Source organism: Scomber scombrus, chromosome 1 (assembly GCF_963691925.1).
Source record: "Scomber scombrus chromosome 1, fScoSco1.1, whole genome shotgun sequence".
In the NCBI taxonomy this organism is placed as follows: domain Eukaryota; kingdom Metazoa; phylum Chordata; class Actinopteri; order Scombriformes; family Scombridae; genus Scomber; species Scomber scombrus.
This window is the reverse complement of record NC_084970.1, coordinates 8,385,243-8,408,518: the sequence shown is the minus strand read 5'-3', so window position 1 is coordinate 8,408,518 and position 23,276 is coordinate 8,385,243. Positions and strand designations below refer to the sequence as shown.

Here is a 23,276-nt window from a genome sequence, read left to right as displayed (position 1 = left end):
TGAAAACATTATTAAATCATTTTTATTATCATTATATCTCCGTACAGTCCGGTGTTTGATGAGATGCCCATCAAAGGCCTGCGATATCTTTCCCAGTCCACTGACTCCCTCAACAGAACCAACCAGGTCACAGAGTCCATGGAATCACTCACTGATGAAGGTCAATACAAATAAAACAAAACCAAGGAAATAAAAGTGATAGATTATTATAAAACTAACATTGATTGTAATGTATATTCATATTATAGTAATGTTGTATATATTGTATTTTTTTAAAAACCAGTGTAAAAATATGTTATAATCAGGTGAAGTTAAGATTTAAGCCTCTTACCTACAAGTTATAGTCTATCACTATAAATTAAAGAAGCAACATTGTAAAAAAAAAAAAAAAAACGTGTTTAAAGCCGTGTAAGACCTTCAAACTGTAAGTCCAAGTTGTGTTATTGGTGCAGGAACAGAGATGATGGACGGGCAGCTGATGGGGGAGTTTGAGGCAGAGGCCAAGGAGCTGGAAGCTGACTCATGGAGTTTATGTGTTGAGCAGCACTACCTGCAGCAGCTGGACAAAGAGCTGGTGAAGAGACAGGACATCATCTATGGTACACCTGATCACCACACCTGACATAACAAAACATGCTCTTGAATTAAAGGTTAAAGACAGTTAAGGGCAATCACTTGAGGTGCATTTCATTTACCCACTTTATTTTGTATCAAGCTTGGTCTCAGCTTGGTTTCTTTACCTTTTTGTTGTTGTTGTTTGTTTGTTTGTTTTTGTAAATTAGGCATTTGAAACATTTGTTCGGAATGGATTGTTTAGGGTTGGTGATATTTTATGGTAATTTAAAGCAGAGAAAAATCTTGAAAAATGGGTCAATGCCTTTTAGCCAAAGGTCAATAGTAAAAAATAAGAATTTGGTCTCTGTTATTTCACCTGAGTGTCCTGAGTGTCTGTGTTGTTAATTCCAAGCATGTTGTCATTTTTGGTACACCCACTTTCCCTCAGCATCCCTTAATGACTTTCACTTCAGTTTGTTTCGGTTGCATCTCAAGTCTCAATGGTTTAAAATTTTACCTCATTTAAATATGTGTTGACATGTATCCTGTCTACTTTGAAAGCCCTTGGGATGTCTCAAACTTTTGTTTATAATCAACTTGTTGAAAATAAATGTGTTATTCTGAAAGGCACATTGCTGTCTACAGAAGGTAAGCAGTGACAAGAATCCTGTCATGAGCTCTATGAGACGTCTGAGACAGAATTACAGTAAATAGATGCACAGATCAGTGGGCGGGTGTAACAACTGCAAAAGCATGAGCACTGTATATCATTTAATTCTCTGAATTTAGAATCACTTTCTTGTATATCCTGCAGAGCTGATGCAGACAGAGATGCATCACATCCGGACGTTACGCATCATGTCAGAAGTCTACAGCAAAGGACTGCAGAAAGAGGTGCAGCTGGAGCTACAGACAGTGGAGAAGCTGTTCCCAGCTTTAGACGAGCTCCTGGAGCTCCACACGCAGCACCTCCTCCGCCTCCTGGAGAGGAAGAGGGAGAGCCAGCTAGAAAGGGGAAGCTTTGATGGAAGCTTCGTTATCAGTAGGATCGGAGACATCCTGGTCAACCAGGTCAGAGAAGGGCTGGTGTTATAGGATGCAGTTCACAATACATTATGCCACATGTTAAATACATTTTTCTTTTTTTTTTCTTTTTACATGAGCTAGTCTTAAAGGAAAAAAAAACATATTCTATGAACTATGCACATTTTTATATAGATTTTTATACAGTTTTAGAGCAGCTGTAAAATGTGTATTTGTCCTCAGCTGTGTGGATCTTTAGCTAATGCTAATATTTTAGAATGCTGCACAATAACACCCCCGCATGTAAATATACCCTTTGTTTTAAATACATATCGCACCACTGAATACTGCTCACAAATCCACACTATTTCTCTCAACACAGTTAAAGTTTTGAAACTGAACAACTGAGTTTAAATAAGAAATAGAAATTAAAGCCTCTCTACATCTAATTAAAGTATCCGATTTTTTTAGGTTAGCTTTTTTTTTTTTTTTTGCTGTGCTGCACCTGTGGTTGTTTTTGTGTATTCATGCCTGTCAAATCCCGCTCCAGTTCTCAGGATCTAATGGTGAAAGCATGAAGAGAATTTATGGGAGATTCTGCAGTCGTCACAGCGAAGCCGTCAACTTCTACAAGGACCTCCTGAACAAAGACAAACGCTTTAAGGCCTTTATCAAAGTAAGGCCTTCATTTCAGTCCTCGCATATGTGCATCATTTATCTATACTGCAGACATTTTTCTCTGTGGAGAAGTCTCTTCTTTTGATTTTGTCTCGTCCTGCCTTTTTACTGCTTTTGTGCTGAAAATATATTTTTCTTGAAGATGTCTTGTTTTCCAGACACTATTGTTTTTTTGTTGAATAGAGTTCTAGCAAAGATTGTTTTGTGTTGTATAGAGTGATGTCTATTGTGTTAACTAGAGAGCTACATCTTGTTCTATCGTTCTTTTTATTTTGTTATTGAGTCTTTAGCATCTGCACTACATTTCAATCAGTGCATGCATTCTTTTTCTGATTATAGAGGCTTCTGCTCTTCCAGACTCGTGTCACTGTCATATCCATAATCACTGTAAACACCCTCTCAAGTACCATTACTGTATTGCATTACAGCAAATGAGTTTTAAAGTTTCCCACTGGTTATTTGAAACCTTGATTTGTTTTGAGCAACCTGTTGTGTGGGTACGTTTTACTAAAGCACTTGTTGTTTATTCTTCCAGAAAAAGATGACTTGCAGCATTGTGCGGAGGCTTGGTATCCCAGAATGCATCTTGTTGGTGACCCAGAGGATAACAAAATACCCAGTGCTGATTCAGAGGATGCTACAGCACACTAAAGGTCAGCTTCATGTCAGCCTCTTATCAGTACTCAGCCATGATTTACTGTTTGTACATAGTAATTGGGAAACTGAAAGAAGGAAGTTTATTTTAATTGCAAAGATCCTGGAAGTTACACAATTTAATTGCAAGCTGGTAGAGCAGTTCAGTTTATTGTGGTTTGTATGTCTAATACAATATAGTGCTATACTGTAACTGCTGTAGTCTTACAACAAAACATCTCTAACTCCACTGAACACAACTACTTTAATACAATGTTATGATTCAGAACATAGTCAGATGCATTATTCATTGCAAAAGTAGAAGGTCATTTTCCAGTTGTTTGATTGATTCTTTTTCTATTTTGTAGTTTCTATTGATGACATTCAAGTTATGAGTCAGATTAGTTTTTGATTCAATTATTCCTATCCTTCCTGCAGAGAGTGAGAGTGAATATGAAGTAATTGATTTGAAGGCAGTAAGAGAAAATATCATATTCAGTCATAAGTTTTTCTTCAACTTTAAATTCTCTGCTAGTGGGTTGTGTTAATTATACTTGCATCCAAAGGATCTTCCCATAAACAAGTGACAAAAAAAAGACAGAATAAGGCCAATCACTGCATTAATATTAGGAAAATGGAGCTGGCTTATAGATCATTAGAGAAACAACTTGACTTGCAGTCCAAACCACGTCTGAAGATTTTAGCATCTGTTTTAGGACCTGTTGTGATGCATGCTTTTGCTCTGAAAACCCATAAAAAGTGTTGAGGTAAACCTAATCTGAAGCATAAAGTTGTAGAAATGAATACATTCCCAAAAACAAAATCAAAATACCATGTCCATGTCGAAACAATTCTGATACAGTTTTTGGGTTTGGCAACACATATTCCTGATATTGTTGATCCTTAAAATAGATAGATTAATTAAGGCTTGCTAAAATATGAATATCTCATATATTAGCTAATCAATTTTCAGAATGGTTAAATTTCATTTCATCCTACAAGACAGATGACGTCAGTAGTAATACTGCAAAACAATACCAACCACATTGTCACGTGTTTTTGGGAAAACCTTTGAAAAGCTGAATTTCTCACAGATGGTTTCAGATATTTAAAGGGAAATAAGACACATGTTCAACAGGTGTGCTTAAGATAATAAATCAGGCATACTCTGCACCATATTTATATCTGATTTAAAGCAGCTCTCGTCAACTGGCCTCCCACTGTGTACATTCTCTCTAATCCCCCCCCAAAGCCTGTTTATAGTTCTATGTGGGATGGAAGAGCTTTGACTTAATCCCCAAGGTGCTTTAAGAAGACTCTCTCCTGCCAACTGATACATACTGAGTGGAAATAACACAGCACACTCATAGTTAGAGATAGTATTTTGGTGCTTAGGAGCACTAAAGTACAACAACCAAAGGAGAAAATATTCTACTTTGGGGAAAAAAATATTTTATATTGAGTTCAGACTCCAGTGCACAATACACAATACATATATGTAGGACACATATTTGCTCACTTCCTGGGTGTGCAGACCTACAGGCCACTAATGATATGAATCTTATAAAGACTTCTCAAAATGAATCCAAATGAAAAGCAGTCCCATTGTTGGGAATCCAGGACTGCTGATGTGTAGCTGACTCTAACATTTGACCTGTGTGCTTTTTGACTTATTTGACTGTGAAGCTTTTACATGTTCAGTTTATGTTTATACCAGAAAAGCTGGAGAGTTATCATGAGCAGCGATAGCCACTCTTGCACAACACACTGAGAAACTTACAGAAATATTAGGTCAAACTGAAATAAACAGCATTTTTATCTGCTACAGCACACATATCTGCTCTGTACATCATTTGTCCTGTGTCCTCCTTTGAGAAAAAAAATCTTAAACCCAAAGAGAGAAATTGGATTCACAATGGCGCCCCCTGGTTTTGCACTAAATTGGTGGAAAACCGATACTGTCTAGGTTTTGGAGACCTCATTTCGCAGCTTTAATATGCAAATCGGTTCCATAAACGCAAAGCCAGTCAGGACTTAGTATTCACATTTCTCTTCACCTTCACTGAATACTTGCTTTCTCGCTGCCTGAGCACAATAAAAAATATCTACCATTCAAATAGTAATAAAAGGTTAACTATTTTTGGTGAAATCACTAACACAGGAATTAATCAGAGTGAATTCTCAAGAAAATTACAGCATCCCAAATCCCATTAAGATAAGTTAAATGAACCTTTTTAGAGAAAGGGAAATTCGTATTTGAGCTATTGTGAAAAGAACATGTCGTTAGAATAACTACTGTAATTAACCCAAAGAGCAGAAATAGTTGTGTGTGAGACAGTGTGGCCAGTGTTGCATACAAATGACTTTCACAGTAAAATGTCAAGTAAATGAATACTGTCTGTTTTTGAGATGTATAATTTTGCCCTTTTCTCAAGATGTAGGAATGTTAGTGAAGCTACTCAAAACATGAAATATTCTGGCGACCAAAAGGAAAAGTGCAATCCTGATACAACTCAATAGTTTTAGTACTAAATTGTGTTAAATAATGTATGCCTTTTTTTCTATTTCAAATTATACAATGAAAAAAAAAAGGACAGATGGAAAAACCTGCATAAATGAATGGAGAAACGTAACACATGCAGATGCTGCTAATAAGTGAGGGGTCACTTAAGGGTTTGATGAGCATGAAAATTATGTGAATCATATGCTGTGACCTTCACAGTCTCCAGAACTCACTCAGTTAAACAAATGAGGGAATAACTTTCGGAAGAACCCTCTGGTAGCGTTACACAGACTTGCTTGTGCTGTGTTAGTTTTTCCCTTAATATGTCCCATATCTGCATGGTAAAATGAAAGAGGCAAAAGTCAACACACATAAAACTTTATAGAGGTTTATGTGTCCAATTCCACCAACTAAAACCATGAAAACCACCCTCTGCAGTGGCATTAGCATTAAGAGGTAATTTTATCGAGCAGCACAGTTAAAATGCCAAAATGGGCACCAAAATTTCACTTCCCTTCAGCTGTGCATAAACACCTCCTCAGCTGTGCCACTCTACACATATGGTTCAAGATTGTTAGTTTGGAGCCATGAAATTTCCAAATCCCCGAATAATAATGGCCTTCGCCTACATTCAAGCCTCTGCTGGTTTACACTTTTTTTTTTTTTTTTAATGGTGTTTTTTGAATGCTACACTGCTGCCTTTCTAACCTCTCTCCTCACACGTCAAACGCAGAGGGCGAGGAAGACTACGACGACCTGGCAGATGCTGTGCGGCTCGTGAAGGAGGTGATCGCGGCGGTCGATGGCAAGGTGAACGAGCACGACAAGAGGCGCCGACTGAAGGAATTTCACATCCGCCTGGACAGCAAGTCCATTATGATGATGAAGAGCGGTCAGATTTTTGCCAAGGAGGATCTGCTGAGGAGGAGGCTGATCCACGACGGAGCACTGCAGCTGAAGAACAGCCAGGGGAGACAAAAGGGTGAAGACATGCTTTACTGCTCTCTGTCTCATATCATTAACCCTCATGAAAGTTTGGCAATGTGGAAATACACCAATGTATTTTAACTTTTCACTCATCCACAACAACCCCCCCCCCATCTGTTGTTCCTTCAGATGTCCACGCTTTGCTCCTATCAGACATCTTTGTCTTCCTCCAAGAGAAGGACCAGAAATATGTCTTCGCCATGCTGGTAGGTTCATTATGTCTGTTTCTCACTCTGTTCTTCACCCTCCCTCCCTCCCTTCCTCCCTTCTGCTGCTCCCTGCATGTTCCCTCCATCCCTCCATCCAATAATAAAGATCTTATGAGCAAGGCCAGAGATGTTGTTGTCATATTTTCCTATCCCACTGTTGCTGTTTGCATTAGCTGCCCTGCTTAGCGGTCCCATTGTGTAATATCGCCTGCCTGTAGGTAACTAGTGAGCTGCACCTAATAAAGCTGTTGTGGCCCCGGGCATCTAACTCAACTGTGATAAATCATATAGGTTTGAGTAGTTTTTTCCATGTTTATAGGATTCAGTTTCATGTTATGGCACACAAACACACAAACACACACACACACACACACACACACACACACGTACAAACACGTACACACACATACACACACTGAGTTGGGGGAATGAAAACAGAGGCAGGCCTGTGGGATAATAATCACATCCATCATTAAAAAAGGGCTTGGCATGTCTCAGTTGATGTTGTTGACATTAAAAAGAGGAATAACATGTGGTTTTAAATGGAAGACAGCCATGTGAACCAGGCTGAGTTTTGGTCAGAATAAGCATCAGTTCTAAAGATCCCCCAACCTGATGCGCTGGATGGTTTGTTTCACAGAAACCATCTAAAAAGTCGTCCTTGGAAACTAGAAAACAGCAAGCGCTTTCAAAAAATTGGATGAACCATCTGTCTATCATAGTCTTGGATTTGCGAGATCAAACGAGAATCCTCAAAGAACACTTAATGGTCTGAACTGCCTGTGGTTTGGACACAAGCGCATATCCAGCAAGTCCAGCTGCCTCTCAAGGTAAAGCTTCACCATCAGGACACACAGCCAAGAGCGATGAGGTCAGAGGTCACAGCAGCTGGACAAATGACCATATTTCTGTGAAGCTACTATAACACGGTCAAAAGAATCATAACTTGATTTTCTTGTTTGCTTATAGCACAATAGGAAGACAGACTTGGGAAAAAACATATCTTTTAGACCTCAGACATGAGATTGTAGGAAAAACATTGCGGTTGCATTTTCAGAGTTTCACTGGATAGAGCAGAGATGAAACAGCGGTTTGTGGTGTTTGCAGCCGTAATGATGCAGAGCTGCTGAGGCTGTAGAAGTCAGCTGACTCCCATGTGGATGATAACATTAACCAGACTCTGATTTTGTCTCCTTCTTTCCCCTCATTCCACATCTTTCTCATTCCTCCCTTTCCCTCACCCATCTCCTCACTCCTCATCTAATCTTTTTTACCTTTTATCTATCCTTCTGTCTTGGCTGCACTCGCATCTGCCCCTTTTTTTTTTTAATCCCCCCTGCTTTCCTTTTCCACTATCTCCTCCTCCTGTAATCATCCTTCTTTTCCTCTCCCATTGTCTTCCTGCTCTGCTTCAACCCACCCTTCTTCCTGACCTGCGCATCCTCTACCATTTGTCTTCCCTCCCTCTCACTCTCCCTCCTTGACCCTCCCACTATCATCTCTTTTGCCTCGCCTTTCATTCCCCTCCCTTGTCGCCTCCATCAATCCCTTGTCTCCCTCTTCCTCCTCCTCTCCCTGTAGGACCAGCGCTCCACTGTCCTCTCCCTCCAGAAGCTGATTGTTCGGGAGGTCGCAAAACGAAGAGCGCGGCCCTCTTCCTCATCACAGCAGGCACTGATAAACCGGAGATGATGGAGGTCCTGGCACGCTCGAAGGACCGAGCGCAACACCTGGATGCAGCTCATCCAGGAAGCCATGCAAGTCTCTGTAAGTATGGTTAATTTATGTGCTTAATTATAGGTTTTTACTTACTGGAGGAAAGCAAGCACCAGGATTTTCTAAAATTTAAATCCCACATTCAAAGAGAAGATCTTGCTGAACTTCCACTTTTTGCAGAGCAATATCTCTGAATGTAAGCCTATCTCCTCAAACCTAACCCACCTGACCTAACCTGCAACATTTACTCTCACCCCTAACCTCTATGTCAACACAGACTCAGCTTTCTCAGTGCTTTGCATTCAGGGCTGGCCTCTTAGAGTTCACCTACAGTACATCTGGGTTGTAACCCAGGAGTTAGACCCAGCCCAGTCCTTTAGAAAGTAATGTACGGTAAGCTGTGACAGAGCACTATGCTGTCAGGAGGATTAGCACTTCCCTACCTGGGATAGGATGTACTCAGGGACAGTCTAATACTGGATTGGCTTCAAGGGCAGCTCACTATAAGCAGAGGATTATTTGACTGCAGCCAGCGGGAAGGAGAGAGATTTAGTACTCGGCCTCTCTCTCTCTCTCTCTCTCTCTCTCTCTCTCGCTCTCTCTCTCCTCCTCTCTCTCTCTCTCTCTCTCTCTCTCTCTCTCTCTCTCTCTCTCTCTCTCTCTCTCTCTCTCTCTCCTCTCTCTCACTCTCCTCTCTCTCTCTCTCTCTCTCTCTCTCTCTCTCTCTCTCTGTCTCTCTCTCTCTCTCTCTCTCTTTATCTGACTTCTGTCAAACAAAAACATTTAGATCAAGCTATTGGCAGGAACAGAGATGAAGATGAAAACAAACCCAGATTTCTACTGATGCTCCAGCTGTCTTTTCCACCTAAACATCATATCCATCACATTTGTAGACTTGTCTATCTCAGTCTAGTCAGTAGATACAGGACAACATTGACACTCTCAGGTTTAAGGTTTTTAATCCCTGTAGAGTCAAAGTGGTATTAATGCTGTAAGTAATGGTTGTAGACAGAGTTGAACAAAGTATCAATGAATTTGATATTTTAGTTTCTTTAAAGCCATTGTTTAGTCTATAAATGTTAGAAAATATATTTTATAATAAAATAATATTTTAGAAGCTGATATTTTTTCTATTTCAATTAATAAATTATCAAGATCTTTGGCCATTTGTTTTTGTGTCCACTAATTCATTAATCATCCAATTGTTTCAGCAATGGCTGTAGATGTATATATTGTAGATGGTGTAGTAGTAGTATGCTATATTTTTTATTATTTACTAAATGTAAAACTTAATGTTTGTTTATTTTCTTGGTTGGACAGGGAGAAGGATGAGGATGAAGGGATTCCCAGTGAGACGGAGGATGACAAGAGACAACTGGAGACTAAAGCCAAAGAGATGAGAGGTAAGAAAGATATGTTTGGTGTGTGTGTGTGTGTGTGTGTGTGTGTGTGTGTGTGTGTGTGTGTGTGTGTGTGTGTGTGTGTGTGTGTGTGTGTGTGTGTGTGTGTGTGTGTGTGTGTGTGTGTGTGTGTGTGTGTGTGTGTGTGTGTGTGTGTGTGTGTGTGTGTGTAGCAGGGATACATTCAACTACCACAAATTGTTTTCTGTTTTCTGTCTTCAGTATTGACATACAGTGTTTTTGATTTTCTCTTGTCCTTTCTGTCTGTCCCCCTCACTGTCTTCTTCCTCGCCTGTCTCCTCTTCTTCTGTCACTCTGTCACTGCCGGTCAGATATGTTGAGACAGAAGGATACTGAGATCATGTCCCTGCTGGAGGAGAAGGTGCGGCTCTTCAGGGGAATGTGGGAGGGCTGTAACTCAGGCGAGGAGCCTCGCAGGCAGCTTGAGCCTTTCTTCAGATCGGCCTGCGGCCTGGAGCCGCCCAGGGGAGCGTCCATCATGAAGGATGCCCTGCAGGAAGGTAAGCCAGAGAAGAAGAAGGTTGATAATATATGTGCATGTTTTCATCTGTCATTCTTAACTATGAACTACAATGATTTGATTTGAGTGAAAGGAGACTATGAACACAGTTTCCATCCTTTTAGCCTATGCTGTCATTTCCTTCAGCTCCTACAATTGTCACACAAGCTATACCATACATAAGGTATAATGTCCCCTGGAATATTACTTGATAAAAGGTTCTTGTTCCATTGAAGTATGAAGTATTCTCTATATTAGAAGACACAACACTAAGGCCAAAAATCCTTAAGCTTAATGTACCTTGTTTTTCATAGCGCCATCAACTGGAGTCATTAAACTAAACCTCCCAAACAAGCAGTGGTTGGAATTTTTGTGTTATAAAGTTATTTTGACTTGTTAAGCTGGACCTAAATGTTAATGATGGCTCTATTATGTTTATGTATCCCAGATAGCCACAGCATGTGCAATAGCAGGATGTCATTCATTACACCTGCTTAGATAAGAACACATCATGTAATTGTCTTGGTAGCTGCATCTCAACCCACCTGAAGAGAGCAGAAGTTTAAGGCAGAGAGTGTTTGTGGTTTGGGATGATTTAAAGAGAGTGTATAGAAAACTTATAAGGAATCAGAGTGTGTTTTAGAATTTTATTTCAGCGGCAACCCTGTTCATCAAATGTGTATGAGAATAAAGCTGCACAAACTGAGAGAGATACTGTATGTTGTGACAGAGAGAATGTAAAGGGGAGAGAGAGAGACAGACAGAAAGCACACCACATTCTCTGCACAAAAAAAGTTAACTCAAAATTTAAACATAGTCCATAACAGGGTTGTCTGAAAAACATTTCTGTATTTCAAGCTGCTGTGTGACAAATAGTATTCATAAGCTACAATATGTTATCTTTTTGAGACATAAAACTTAATTTCACTTGTTTCCGGAGCCATTTGAGGTGTTTTATTTCTTTCTTCTTTTTTTGTGATTTGTGAAAGAGGTGGAATGATTTTTCATTTTCTACCTCATTTCATTATATAACATTTCTAAACAGTCCCAGAATAAAAAGAAATTTGTGCTGGAAACAAGTAAAATTATCTCAAGTAGCTGGAAGAGAAAAACAAGATTTTTAGTCAAACACTGACTTTTTTTATCATCTTCTGGTCTTTTAAAGAAGACATAGAAACTATTAACTTTTGAGTGAAAAGATGTAAAAATCAGCATTATACATTATTGTCACATGCATTGCAGTGGTGATTATATGCTAATATTAACACCACTTTTAGGTAAACTACATAACTAAAGCAGTCATTGAATTGAATAAAATTGTTCTTGATTTTGGCCACTGAAAGAGCTGATTTAATGTAGCGGTCAGAGCTGTGAGCTACATGACATCAAGACACAGCTCTTACTGATTCCTGAGTACTGCTGCAGGCAGCTACTGTTCCAAGAAAAGGTCTAGCCGGTCACAAAATACTAGAATCATAGTTTGCAGGTTTAGTAGCTGACATTCAGTGAAGAATTTATGCAGCTCTACTGCAGGCTAAGATGTATGTAACTTCCATAATGGTGTTCACTTTTTAAATTAGCCGGAAAGGTTTAGCTATGGTATTACAGAATGTATTTCTCACCTCTTCCTTCTATAGCCTGGGGTGAAAATTGTTCTCATTTGATATGTGAATTGGAAGCAGTAATGTCATTTTTTCTACTGAGGTTATTGTGTTTTGGTTCACATCCACCGGCTGCAGCTTAATTTCTCCTTATTTTCTCTGGAAAGGTCATAGTGCTGTGTGGTACATATGCATATGGTTGTATATGGCTATCAATGCTGTGTAGGTTTATTTAGAGTTAGATGGTAAAGATATTTAAACTTTTATTAAAAAAGCTCTGCGGTTCAAACAGGCTGTCAATAGTTGCTAAGCAACAGCAGCAGGTTGAAAGCAGAGGTGATGGTAGAATTCATGAGTGCAGAGCTGAACTGTAACACAGTTAGCTAGGATAATTCACTTACTGACCTGCACATTGATATATGCCTCTCTGTGTGTGTACGTATGTGTGTGTCTGTGTGTGTGTGTGCGTGCGTGACAGTGGAAGCGTTACAGGCACTGGTGAATGGCAGCCTGGGCGGCGCGATGGCCAGTGTCCAGGAGGGAGGAGGAGCAGGGCCTGTGTGTTTGCCCCGTCGGGCTGAGACCTTCGGAGGCTTCGACAGTCACCAGATGCACAGCAGTAAGAGTAAGTATCTGCTGCTCTGGATTCATGTTGATGTTTTTACGGAGAGATGGCGCCTATAAAATTCAAAGATACCGAACCCCCACCTGCTGGTCCTGGTGACTGAACTGCAAATGTGTGTGACAGTAGAGCAATCCCATTAATAAAAGTAAAATCACTTTTGATCCTAAAACAGACTTTTGGTGGTCACATAACAGCATAACACCCAGGACTTCCCACAATGCCTCTGTGCAGCGCAGTTAGATAAAACATTTTAGGCAAAGACTTGGATAGCCAAGCTGATGCTTCCTGAGGGAGACGTGGCCTGCAGCGATACGTCTGAACTGGAGGCTTGCAAGCTCAGAGAAGGACTCTTTTGACAGTGTGGCAGATAGTCAGCCATAAGAGGTCCAGACTTTTATATCAATAGCAGGACCTCAAAAAGTGGTAAAAGAACAGTGTGATATTTCTAAAATTGTATTTAAACCATATTTAGTTCATCACCCAGACATAAAAAACTTTAAAAGACATTATGAAAACTAACTAGTGTGAATTTTGAGTAGGTTAAATATTATTAAATATTAACTATACTATATTAGTTGTTTAAATAGGGTTAAAAAGATAAAGGATGAGATTCTGAGGATGATGAGGACATTGTGTGTGTGTGTGTGTGTGTGTGTGTGTGTGTGTGTGTGTGTGTGTGTGTGTGTGTGTGTGTGTGTGTTTGTGTGTGTGTGTGTGTGTGTGTGTGTGTGTGTGTGTGTGTGTGTGTGTGTGTGTGTGTGTGTGTGTGTGTGTGTGTGTGTGTGTGTGTGTGTGTGTGTGTGTGTGTGTGTGTGTGTGTGCAAAGGCACAAATAATGGTAGAATAAATAAATGAATACAAGAAGAGGTTTGCATTATTTCCAGATGAGGTATCACATTTTACAAAAAGCTTTTTGTCTGCCAGCTGATGGGGAACATTAATGTGATGCTAGCCCATCTTATTTGTAAGTCTTGTGTGCTTTTCACTGAACTGTAGAGCTGATAATACATTTTGTAGACAGTGTTATCATCAGCCTGCATAAAATTTAAAATATCGTGATCATTTGAACCTGGGGTTGTTTGTTCTTGCTTGTTTTTGAGGGTTGTAGCTGGCCCAATGATGAACAGCTGGAGGCTGCAGTCCTCACACCTCTTGTCTGATCACTATGTGGCTGGTGCTAACCAACAGTTATACCCCCACATCTTAAAAATCATTAAATATTAAAGAAGGCATTCATCTGTGCCCCCATTTGACTCTTTCAGCCACTCTTTTAGAATCTACTTGGCCACTTCTGATACTAATCAGGATTCAGCAAAGTTATCCAAATCCTGTTGCCCATATTAAGAATTGTACCGGACACCTGTTGATAGATTCTCATCTACTGTATGTCTGCAAAAGAGCTGAACAGAAAATACAACTTATTATGAATATCTTATAATATCATCATCTTTATCACTGTGCGCTATATATTAAATGTCCCAGTTCTGAGTATGTGATATGATTGTATATTTTCCATATCGCTGTGCCTTGTTCTCATATTCTCTGTTCTTGAACACAGACTCTTTGCTGCCTCTTTTATTTCCTCTCCTGTGGTTTCTCCTTCATGTCAGGTGGAGACAAAGACGAGAGCGAGGATACGATGGGAGATCTGCGCAGGACGGAGTCCGACAGTGTTTTAAAGAAGGTCGGCATCTCAGCAGCCAATTATTCTTGACTCCAAAGCCACTACGCCCCCACGCCACAATGAGAACCCGAGGCTATGTGTGGGGGTGCATTTGTCCTCCAACATTAACAATACCATTAAGATGAATTTAGCCGGGGTTTTTTGCCTCTAGCAAATTAGCCCCTTGACTCTTCATGTCAGGTCCCGTTGCTAATGGTGACCATCAGTTGTATAAGAATTCAATAGTAGATGAAAATGAATGAACCGCCTCTAGGTGCTGCTATTGTAGTTCTGCACTTGCTAGCCTTTGTAGTCATTGATCCTACATCTCACAGCTGGATTCCACATAATTGTTTCTTGAATGTTTTAGTAGAGCAGAGTTGCTGCAGTATGTTGTTAAACAAAAGCATGTTTTTTTGTCTTTAAACCAGGTCATTACTTCTAAATTAAACCGACTGAACAATAGAGTAGCACTTGATGAACACTGCATACTGCGAATGAAGCCAAATTTCAGAGACAATTCAGCAGTAAAAAAAGTGAGTGTGTGCAGAAATGAGGATGATCATTGAATACACAATCCACAGTTTATTTAAGCATTCCATTTTCTACTATATCCCCATTAGTTTAACAGTTTTCTTGTAAACATAGTCGTTTTTTGAAATGTTTAACCCGTAAGCTGTACAAGTCTTACATAATCACTTTCAGATTTGCACAGCACGCCCACATGTGCAGCTATAATCACACTCACACAGCCATGTAGTCTGTACGGTATACATCTTCACAGATTGTACACAAACAGTAACATACACACAAACACACCCTAGCAGATGTGTGCATGTGTTCTGGTTGTACAGTACTGAGTGTGTGTGTGTTTGTTTGCAGGGAGGAAACGCCAACCTGCTGCTGCTGCTGAAGAGGAACAGTGAGGTAACAGACTGACTTCCTGTCTCTAACTCAATCAGAGCTGCTGTTTACATGGAAACTGTTTCAGCTCTGTTAACATCATTGCTATCAGCATCACGGCTTGATCAGTAACCATAGCAGTAGCAGGGTAGGAGTGGATGTGATGTAGATGTTGGTAATTGTACTATTAGATATTAGTAGCATGACCCAAATCTTGTCAATAAAGAATAAAAGGAACACAATGGAGACTGTTAAAACCACATTTATGCCACAGTAATATTCTAGAGACCACCTATAACACTTTGTCAACAGCTGAAAAACAGTTGTGGTAAATGCAGTATTAAATTGATGCCATTTCTATCATTAAAGCAACTGTGACACTTTACAGAGCAACTCTCAGCATTGTTTTCTGGCCCACAATTGAACTGTTTGGTTAATTTCACTGTCATTACAGTGTTATTTTTGGACACAGCTTGCAGCTGTTTTTCAGCCAAAAAAGCTGTAAAACAAACTGTCTGCTGTCAGCTTTTTAAGAAGATTGTAAATGATGTAATAACATGTTCTGATTTACATACACTGGTCAAACATAGTTCTGGTTAACTGAACTAAATATGAGGTATATGTAAAAACATTGGCAGTTATGTACTATCTATATACATTATCTATATATATACATACTGCAGTTCCCAGTCAACATTAATTGGAACGTTTTGCATCTTAGTTAACATTGATGGCTCTGTAATCCTTTCTTAGAGAAAAAGTCACATCACTGTAAACTAAAGTCCAATTATTTAATGTTGGCTTTGCCTAAGTTTGTCTAAGAGTCTACTGATAAATCCATAATACATGCAATCTACTGCTCATGCTTATTAAAAGAAAAAGTCACATTTAAAGTGCTGCACAATCACCATCCATTGTGTGTTTTAAAAAGGGAAGTCACATGCAGCAAGAAGCAAAGCAACTTCATGCAGCTCAATAGGACTAAAAATAGTTTGTCCTGTAGAATTGTTAGTATGTTTGTTTGTTTGTATCTATATAAGAGTATATTTTCTTTTCCAACAGCAGGTCCTCAACAGTGTATCCAATCTGCATCTGCTGCTCAGCAGTCTGCAGGTAAGATGGCTTCCATACAGTGCATCCATGTGCTCCAGATCAGAAATGAAATGATGCAGCTTTGTGAAACTTGAAACATCACTTCTTGTTTGAAACCAAAAGGGGAACAATCTGAATTGAATAGACAGACGTGGCAGCAGCAATGTGTGTGACCTGTCTCTCTGCTCTTGTATGTCCCAGGCGGTGGTGGTTCAGCAGGACAGTTTCATAGAGGATCAGCGGCAGGCCATGAATGAGCGCTCGTCCTCCTGCACGTCTTTATCGCGGCCGTCCTCACGGCCCAGCTCTCTGATTGAACAGGAGAAGCAGCGCAGCCTGGAGAAGCAGCGGCAGGAGCTGGCATCCCTGCAGAGACAGCAGTCTGCTCATGCTGAGGAGAAGAAAAGAAGGGAGAAGGACTGGGAGGTCAGGGAACAGCACCTGGCTGAGAAGGAGGTGCTGGTGCACGTACAGGTACTGTCGCATCATTTTCTACCAGTGCTGTCTATTATTAATATCTCTCTATGAAAGATATTCTTAAAGTAATTTTTTTGCCAAGAGGGGTGATAGAGTATTCTTTTACAGTAATTTAACCTGTACTGTATTTTATCTGATAAATTACAATGTAGCATTGTGAAAAATCAGAGGTTCTGCAGTGCTTTGTAGCATATTTTTGTGTTTCTCAAAACGATACCTACATGTCCATACTCACACTGAAAATGTTTTTGTGTGCTGTAATCATTCATTCTGTTCATATTGGTGTGATGAGGGACAAAATCCACAGTCCTCATACTGTGAAGAAATACAGTTAATTCCAAAGTTAATATGAAAAGTTAATGAGTCTTCAGCAGTTAATTCAATCAAGTGAGAATCTTTTAAAGTTACAATCTGTTTAGTACAGAATTCCCTCAAAATCTCATGAGGGCCCCTGGCTAGTGTTTCAAGACAGACTTGAAAAATTGTGAACCTTTCTTTTCAGTTTACTTTCACAGAGAACGAAGCTGTCAGGTTAAAACTAAGGAGGGTGGAAAGTAATTGCAGTAGTGTCAGAAAGTGATTGCTGGTTAAAGATTTAGTTTAAAGAGAGCTTACTAAGCTTAAATAGGGTGCATAGATTGAAAGGATGGTTTTAAATTAACTGGGGAAAAAAAGGCAGAAACCTTCTACGCTACAACCTCAAAACTGTTTAGTTGTTGATTTTCATAAAAAGAGGCTCACTAATATTGTAGAAAGACATATGAGCTAACACTAAATTATTCACTCATCATTGTTAAGCTCTGGGCAGCCTAGTTTCTCTTTTGTTGTGTGTGTTAGTTCTTTTCTTGAGTCTTTTCTTCAACCAGAGATATTAAAAAAGAGCAGATATGATATGAAAAGAAACCGCTGAAATGATAAGGCACAATTTCAGACAGGAGAAAAAACATTTCTATTCACAGTACAGTATAAATCACTGTATTACTCAATACTATTTCAAGTTTATTTTTAAATATTGAACAGAAATAGCAGTCCCAAATAGTCTGAACACCCTCCCTGTGCCCAATATGAATGATGATGATTGTATCATTGTGTATTGTAACATTTCAATAAATCAATCGATGAACCTGCCAACCACTGCAGGAGGAGGAGATCTCAAAGCGGCACAAAGAACTGGACGAGGAGAAGCGGGAGCTGCTGAGCAAGAAAGAGGAGTATCAGAGAGATTTGGAGAGGCTCAGAGACGCCCAGAGGAAGCTGGAGAGGGATAGGGAGGCCGTGCAGCGGCAACTCGACAAGATGGAGGAGCTCCGTCTGGCAGAGGTGAGCGAGGACACCTTAAAAAAGATAACAGTGATAAAAAATGATAACATGCTTTGTCGTTCCCTGCAGGGAAACAGCCTCTTCTGTTGTCCTCTCAGCGACAGGGTGACACTCTGTGAGCTGCGAGGGAATCAGCGTTTTGCTCAATGACTCTTCAGCAGGAGTGATGTTTACGGATGCTTAAACTGGGTGCTTGAACCTGGGTGCTCTCGAAAGTGAATCCTAAAAAGCTCTTTGTGCTTCAGTAACTAGCAAACAATGCTGCATTCTACTCCAAACAGCAGAGTTATATTTTCAGTGTTTCTATGCCAACAGGCGTATATGCACATAAACATTTTTCACGTTAGTTTCTTTACTGGGAACCTCTTTTAAACTGCAGCTTTTACACCATCTGTGCTATTACGTCTGTCTGACCTCCCTTTTTTACTTTCAGCGGACTCCCTCTACGACGTCGGATGAATCCCAGTTCCCCGGCAGCTCCCAGTCTCTGGAGGTGGACCCACTGGAGCTCTCCTCCTCCTCTTCCTCCTCCCTGCCGAGGCTGCAGCCTCAGCGGTCCAAGCCCAAAGGGAAAAGCCTCAATCCCTTTACCTCATCTTCCACCAACCCCAACCTCAAGGGCAGCGAAGCTAACAACCAGATCTCAAAGAGCCTGCTACAGCTGGCCAAGAACAAGAACAAAGAGAGCAAGGAGAAGAAGAAGAAGAAGGGCAAAGGAGGGAGCGTACAGACCGCAGGTAGAGAACGGTGAAGTGGAGGCGTGGACGGATTTACATGAGGGTTAATTATTCACAGCCACACAGTGAGTCAGAAGGTTGGGGAATAGTATTTTGGGCTTTTTTTTCTTTATCAAGGACACTTAAGATCAGACTCATGACATTAGAAAACGGAGATGTATATATGTAGGTAGGTAGATAAATGGATGGAGGATGTAACTTGATGAATATAAGGGGGGATAGATGAAGTAATGTTTAAAGCTGGAGTGCCAGACTTTTACATTTGAATGGAAGTCCGTTACATTCACACAATGCTGATTAAGCATCATAACTGTCACGTATTTTTTTTAAAATCTGGTATAATGTTCCCCTACTGGCCTATTTGCAAAATTGCTCTGTTTTTATAGCTGTGAGGAGCCGCTAGCTGCAGGACCAGCTAACGCACAAACTCATAGAACTGGAGTTACATCCAGGTCGCTATTATTTACTCTCACTCCCAGCAGGGGGAGACAGAAGCTCTGCACTGGCTGCTTTAAAAAAGTGATAGTGTTAGTTTAAAAGTTTGAATACAGGATTCACTTTTAAGCACAAATCCTTGTATCTAAAAGCTAAGAACCCTGATCATCAAAATTCTTTTTTAGGATATATTTTTTCTGAAGCAGCCAGATAAAACTTCAACTTATCATTGAATTTCCAATCAAACATCTTTCTCCTCTGAAGACACAGAGAAATCACTATTCATCATCATTTGTTACGAAATGACACTCATATTCAACAATTGTATAAAAGTATTATCCTTTGTCATGGTTGTACATTCTATTGATGTACGTATTTTAAAATGTCAGTTTGCATGGTAACACTTATCTTCTTTATTTCTGCCCCAAATCTAATCTCACATCATTTTGCTTAAGTCAAGCAATGTGATGTTCCTTTGTTACTGTAAATTCAATATTTTGGGGATTCGGTCTGAGTAACACTTTTGAGGATTCCAGAATGTGTGATGGGTGTTCTTTTTCTGATATTTTACCAACTAAATGATGAATCGAATAGTTGTTAGTCTGTAACAATGTGACAGTGAACAATGGAAAAATAATCAAGTAAATAGTAATAATAAGTATATATATAATGATAGATTATTGAGTTATTATTGCTAAAGGCATAAATGTGTAAGCAACTATTATACTGTTGTAGTTGATTAGAAATGAAGCGTTTTATAGTTACTGTATATAATACAGAGTGTACAACTACATTTGATTCTGACATGAAATGTATAGATTAAGATGCTCAGTGGTGGATCCACTTACTGAGAGTTGTGAATGTGAAGCAGGGAGATTCTGCTCACTAAACCTGCTTGGAAAATAAATGTTACAACAAATCAGCCATCTCTGCTATAGAGAATAATTTCCTGTGACAGTGACGCTGACTCCTCTCTTCTCTCTCTCTCCTTGCAGACCCCTCACACCTCCCAGAGCCCCCTCTGGATGGAGAGATCTTCTTCTGCTGAGACAAGTGGCTCCCTTTTCCTCCTCCTCATCCTTTTAGACCCATCACGCCTGTCTGACTTCCAGAGGATTTATTGTGTTACTGCCAAGTAGTAACACAATAAAGAGACTTTTAGATAGCTGATTGTAATGTAGAGCAATTTAACATTACATGCAAAAAATAAAAAAAGACAAACAATGTATGTTCAGTTCAAAATGGCACCACTGCTTTTAGTTTCTGGAAAATAGATTTTCAGTGGATCTGTTTTGGTGTGCAAGTAGGCATACATGCACTATATAAAAAAGAGGGAATGTGGAATGGCAATGCACTTTGATGTATTGTCTGTCCAAAACTCTGTTTCCTTTTCCAAAGATGTGTTAACATTTCTTTATCCTTGAGAATTGTACATTTCTGACAGCTCAATATCAGATTGAAAGCATTTCACAGCGGATTGCTCCACCAAGTATGTCACGGGCTTCATTGCCTCCGTTTCCATGTTTGTTACGGCCCCAGCTAGCCCCCCTTTTCAGCCGTCAGTCTCACACAAACAGACCGTTTCAACCAGAAATATGTTAATTTACAGACGCAGGGTCCTGTCCATGTGACCACACACAAATATATGTAAAAAAAATGCTACATGGAAACAGATAAGAATGTCAACAAACTCCCATGTGGCACTGGAAACGCCTCACTCGGAAGCATTTTTATTGACTGAAACCACAGAATAAAATCTGCAAAATCAATAGTGTCCTATCAACATTTCCTAATTGAAAAAGTCAAGTGCTGTCAGTTTTTTTTTCAGCATTTCAATTCAAACTGCTACTGTGTTTATCCACATTAGGAGAAAATTGTTGCCAGGCATTCCTTCACTCATTTGAAAAGCAGATGTGATTACGTCCGCTAATTTAGCCTCCAGTTTGTAAGCAAAATGGAATTGGCACATGATAACTTGACTAATCTTGTATAACGACTTGATGCCATCAATCATGTTCCTTGGCTTTAAAATTATCTGAATTATGGATATCTCAATTTTGGAGTGAAACTCTTCAAAATGTATGTGCCTATTTCCCACATTGTACAGTAATGAAAAGATTGAGACATATCGGCCTGTGTCTAATGGCTCAATTCATATCCTTCAGTGTGTTTTAGAGCCTTGGTTGGATATTAGTTTGATCCCCGCTTTATCTGCCTGTCACTGGGCTTTTATGCAGCCCTCATCGTTCATCTGAGCGAGGCTTTCCTTCGTTTTTTAATTGCATGTAACTCTGCAGGTAGCATACTAATGGCTTCTGTGTGGTAAAGAGTTCAGCGTTCTCCTTTCAACCTCCCTCTTTCATTTCAGATAATAGGCTCAGTAAATGTACACGGCTGATGGTTTTTGGAAATGGAGGTTGTTAATTTAGGGACAAAAGAGGCTGGTTAGAGAAAAGGAGAAAGGACATTAACTAAAAACACAGAATGATGTTATGTGTCCCCGTTTAGATGCTTAATGACCAAACCGTACCGCCTGAGTATCTGATCATTTCAATGAATCAACATTTATCAATGTTGTTGAGCACTTTGGTTGTAATGTGTTTGCATTTTTGTTTTTTTCTCTTTTTTTGTTATCAGTGTGAGATATCAATCAAGGGGATCTTTGTTTTCAGTTTTTTAATTGGGGGCAATGACGCTGGTGAAGAGCAACAATGATCCAAAGCAAGATTGTTCACGATGTGTTGAATCACATCAAAGGTGCTGCGGTTCCACTTCGTTAGCGTGGCAGGTAACTTTTAGATGTTTGCAGTGTGACCTGCCCTTTAGTTTTTAAGCCTGTGGTTTAGTCCCACTGAGGCCACACATCTACCTGCTGGACAGGTAGTAAACAAACAGAGGAAGTTAAAAAAAAAAAAAAGAAAGAAAAAAGAAGCCCTTTCCTGATGAATTACAGAGCAGCGTCACTGAACTGCTTCCTTGCTGCCTCTTTTGTCTCATGTTTAAGTGCTTGTTTGTTAACTCGCCGTCTATGTTGAGGATTTGACTTGATGTCCAGGCTGGTTTATTATAGTGTGTCTTCTAAGAGGCTTACAGAGCCAGCCAATTAGTTGCTTTATGTCTTTTGTTTATGGCTTTGGTGTAATCCTGTCAAAGAAACAGAGAGGAATGGGCTTTTTTTGTCTCTCTATTGCTTTAGGTGTGTTTTGACCACTAGGGAGCACTGTACCTATGACTAAATTAATTCACTCCCTCACACAACACCCAGAAAGTATGAAACTATTTTTTTTATTTTTTTAAAACAAAATATTATAAATTGAGTTTTTTCTCAGCAGGTCATTGCCGTACAGAGATAATGTGATGAGCGTGGGTTCTCATACTCTGTGACATTTTCCCCACGGCATTTGTAATTGACTGCAGAAACAAATAAGTTGTCAGAGACTGTAATTGGTTATTCAGTGAAACCAGTCAGCAGCAGCTTTAATATGGAGGAGAAAAAAAAACAGTTTGAGGGAGCGACGGGGCAGAACCACAAACCTCTCTCTGTAAAGGACAATCAGCAGATGTGAGTCGAGAAAATGATCTCCCTTCCCGATGATGATAGGCCTGTCCGCAAGATGAGTATGTCCATCAGGTGAACCCTGCGTAGCCTTAAATCTTAACGATGAAATGCACTAGAGTAGAACCCAGCGTCTTCTCAGGAGAGAGGGAAGAGCTTTTATACCTCTGCTTTCAAATGAAGGAAATGTTTGTATCATGAAAATGGTAGAAATTGTTTCATTCTCAACTATGTAAAAAGAAGGGCAAAGACAAATGTGTAAATATGATTTATGTATAAAACAAATCAAATGTAAAAAATAAGTTTCTTTTTGTGATTTACTGCAACATTTTGTAATAATGTTTTATTTATGTTTTATTTTCACCCATTCGGTGACCAACAATGTAAAGTCATATTTCTCTCATAATAATAAAAAAATCATAATGGACGTTTTGCGTGTTTTTGCTCTTGCTTTGTGTCTCAAACAAGTTGTTATAACAATTACCTGCAACATTACAGTTCATGACAGGATGACAGGAACAGTTCATCGTGTTGAATATCATCATCCATCAAAATCCACGGATGGTTCTCACTTAAAATAGTTATTAATCTTTAATTAATTCAAGATTTTTTTATTAACAATATCTCAAATATCATAAAATGA

The 23,276-nt window shown here is 39.5% G+C and overlaps 1 protein-coding gene across 1 annotated transcript in view; it reads left to right on the top strand.

Annotated features, from left to right (window-relative positions):
• Window positions 1-23,060, top strand: part of LOC133981105 (A-kinase anchor protein 13) — a 106,421-nt gene extending 83,361 nt beyond the window's left edge. The window contains 21 exon segments of the mRNA XM_062419993.1: window positions 48-160; window positions 453-599; window positions 1,370-1,626; window positions 2,129-2,254; window positions 2,792-2,909; window positions 6,126-6,374; window positions 6,509-6,585; window positions 8,170-8,223; window positions 8,226-8,306; window positions 8,308-8,349; window positions 9,277-9,281; window positions 9,625-9,707; window positions 10,037-10,225; window positions 12,304-12,450; window positions 14,061-14,134; window positions 14,996-15,040; window positions 16,079-16,129; window positions 16,310-16,582; window positions 17,726-17,905; window positions 18,339-18,642; window positions 20,073-23,060. Coding sequence (XP_062275977.1) covers window positions 48-160; window positions 453-599; window positions 1,370-1,626; window positions 2,129-2,254; window positions 2,792-2,909; window positions 6,126-6,374; window positions 6,509-6,585; window positions 8,170-8,223; window positions 8,226-8,306; window positions 8,308-8,349; window positions 9,277-9,281; window positions 9,625-9,707; window positions 10,037-10,225; window positions 12,304-12,450; window positions 14,061-14,134; window positions 14,996-15,040; window positions 16,079-16,129; window positions 16,310-16,582; window positions 17,726-17,905; window positions 18,339-18,642; window positions 20,073-20,125 — 2,668 coding nt within the window. The 3' untranslated portion in view covers window positions 20,126-23,060.
• The last annotated feature ends 216 nt before the right edge of the window (window positions 23,061-23,276 follow it).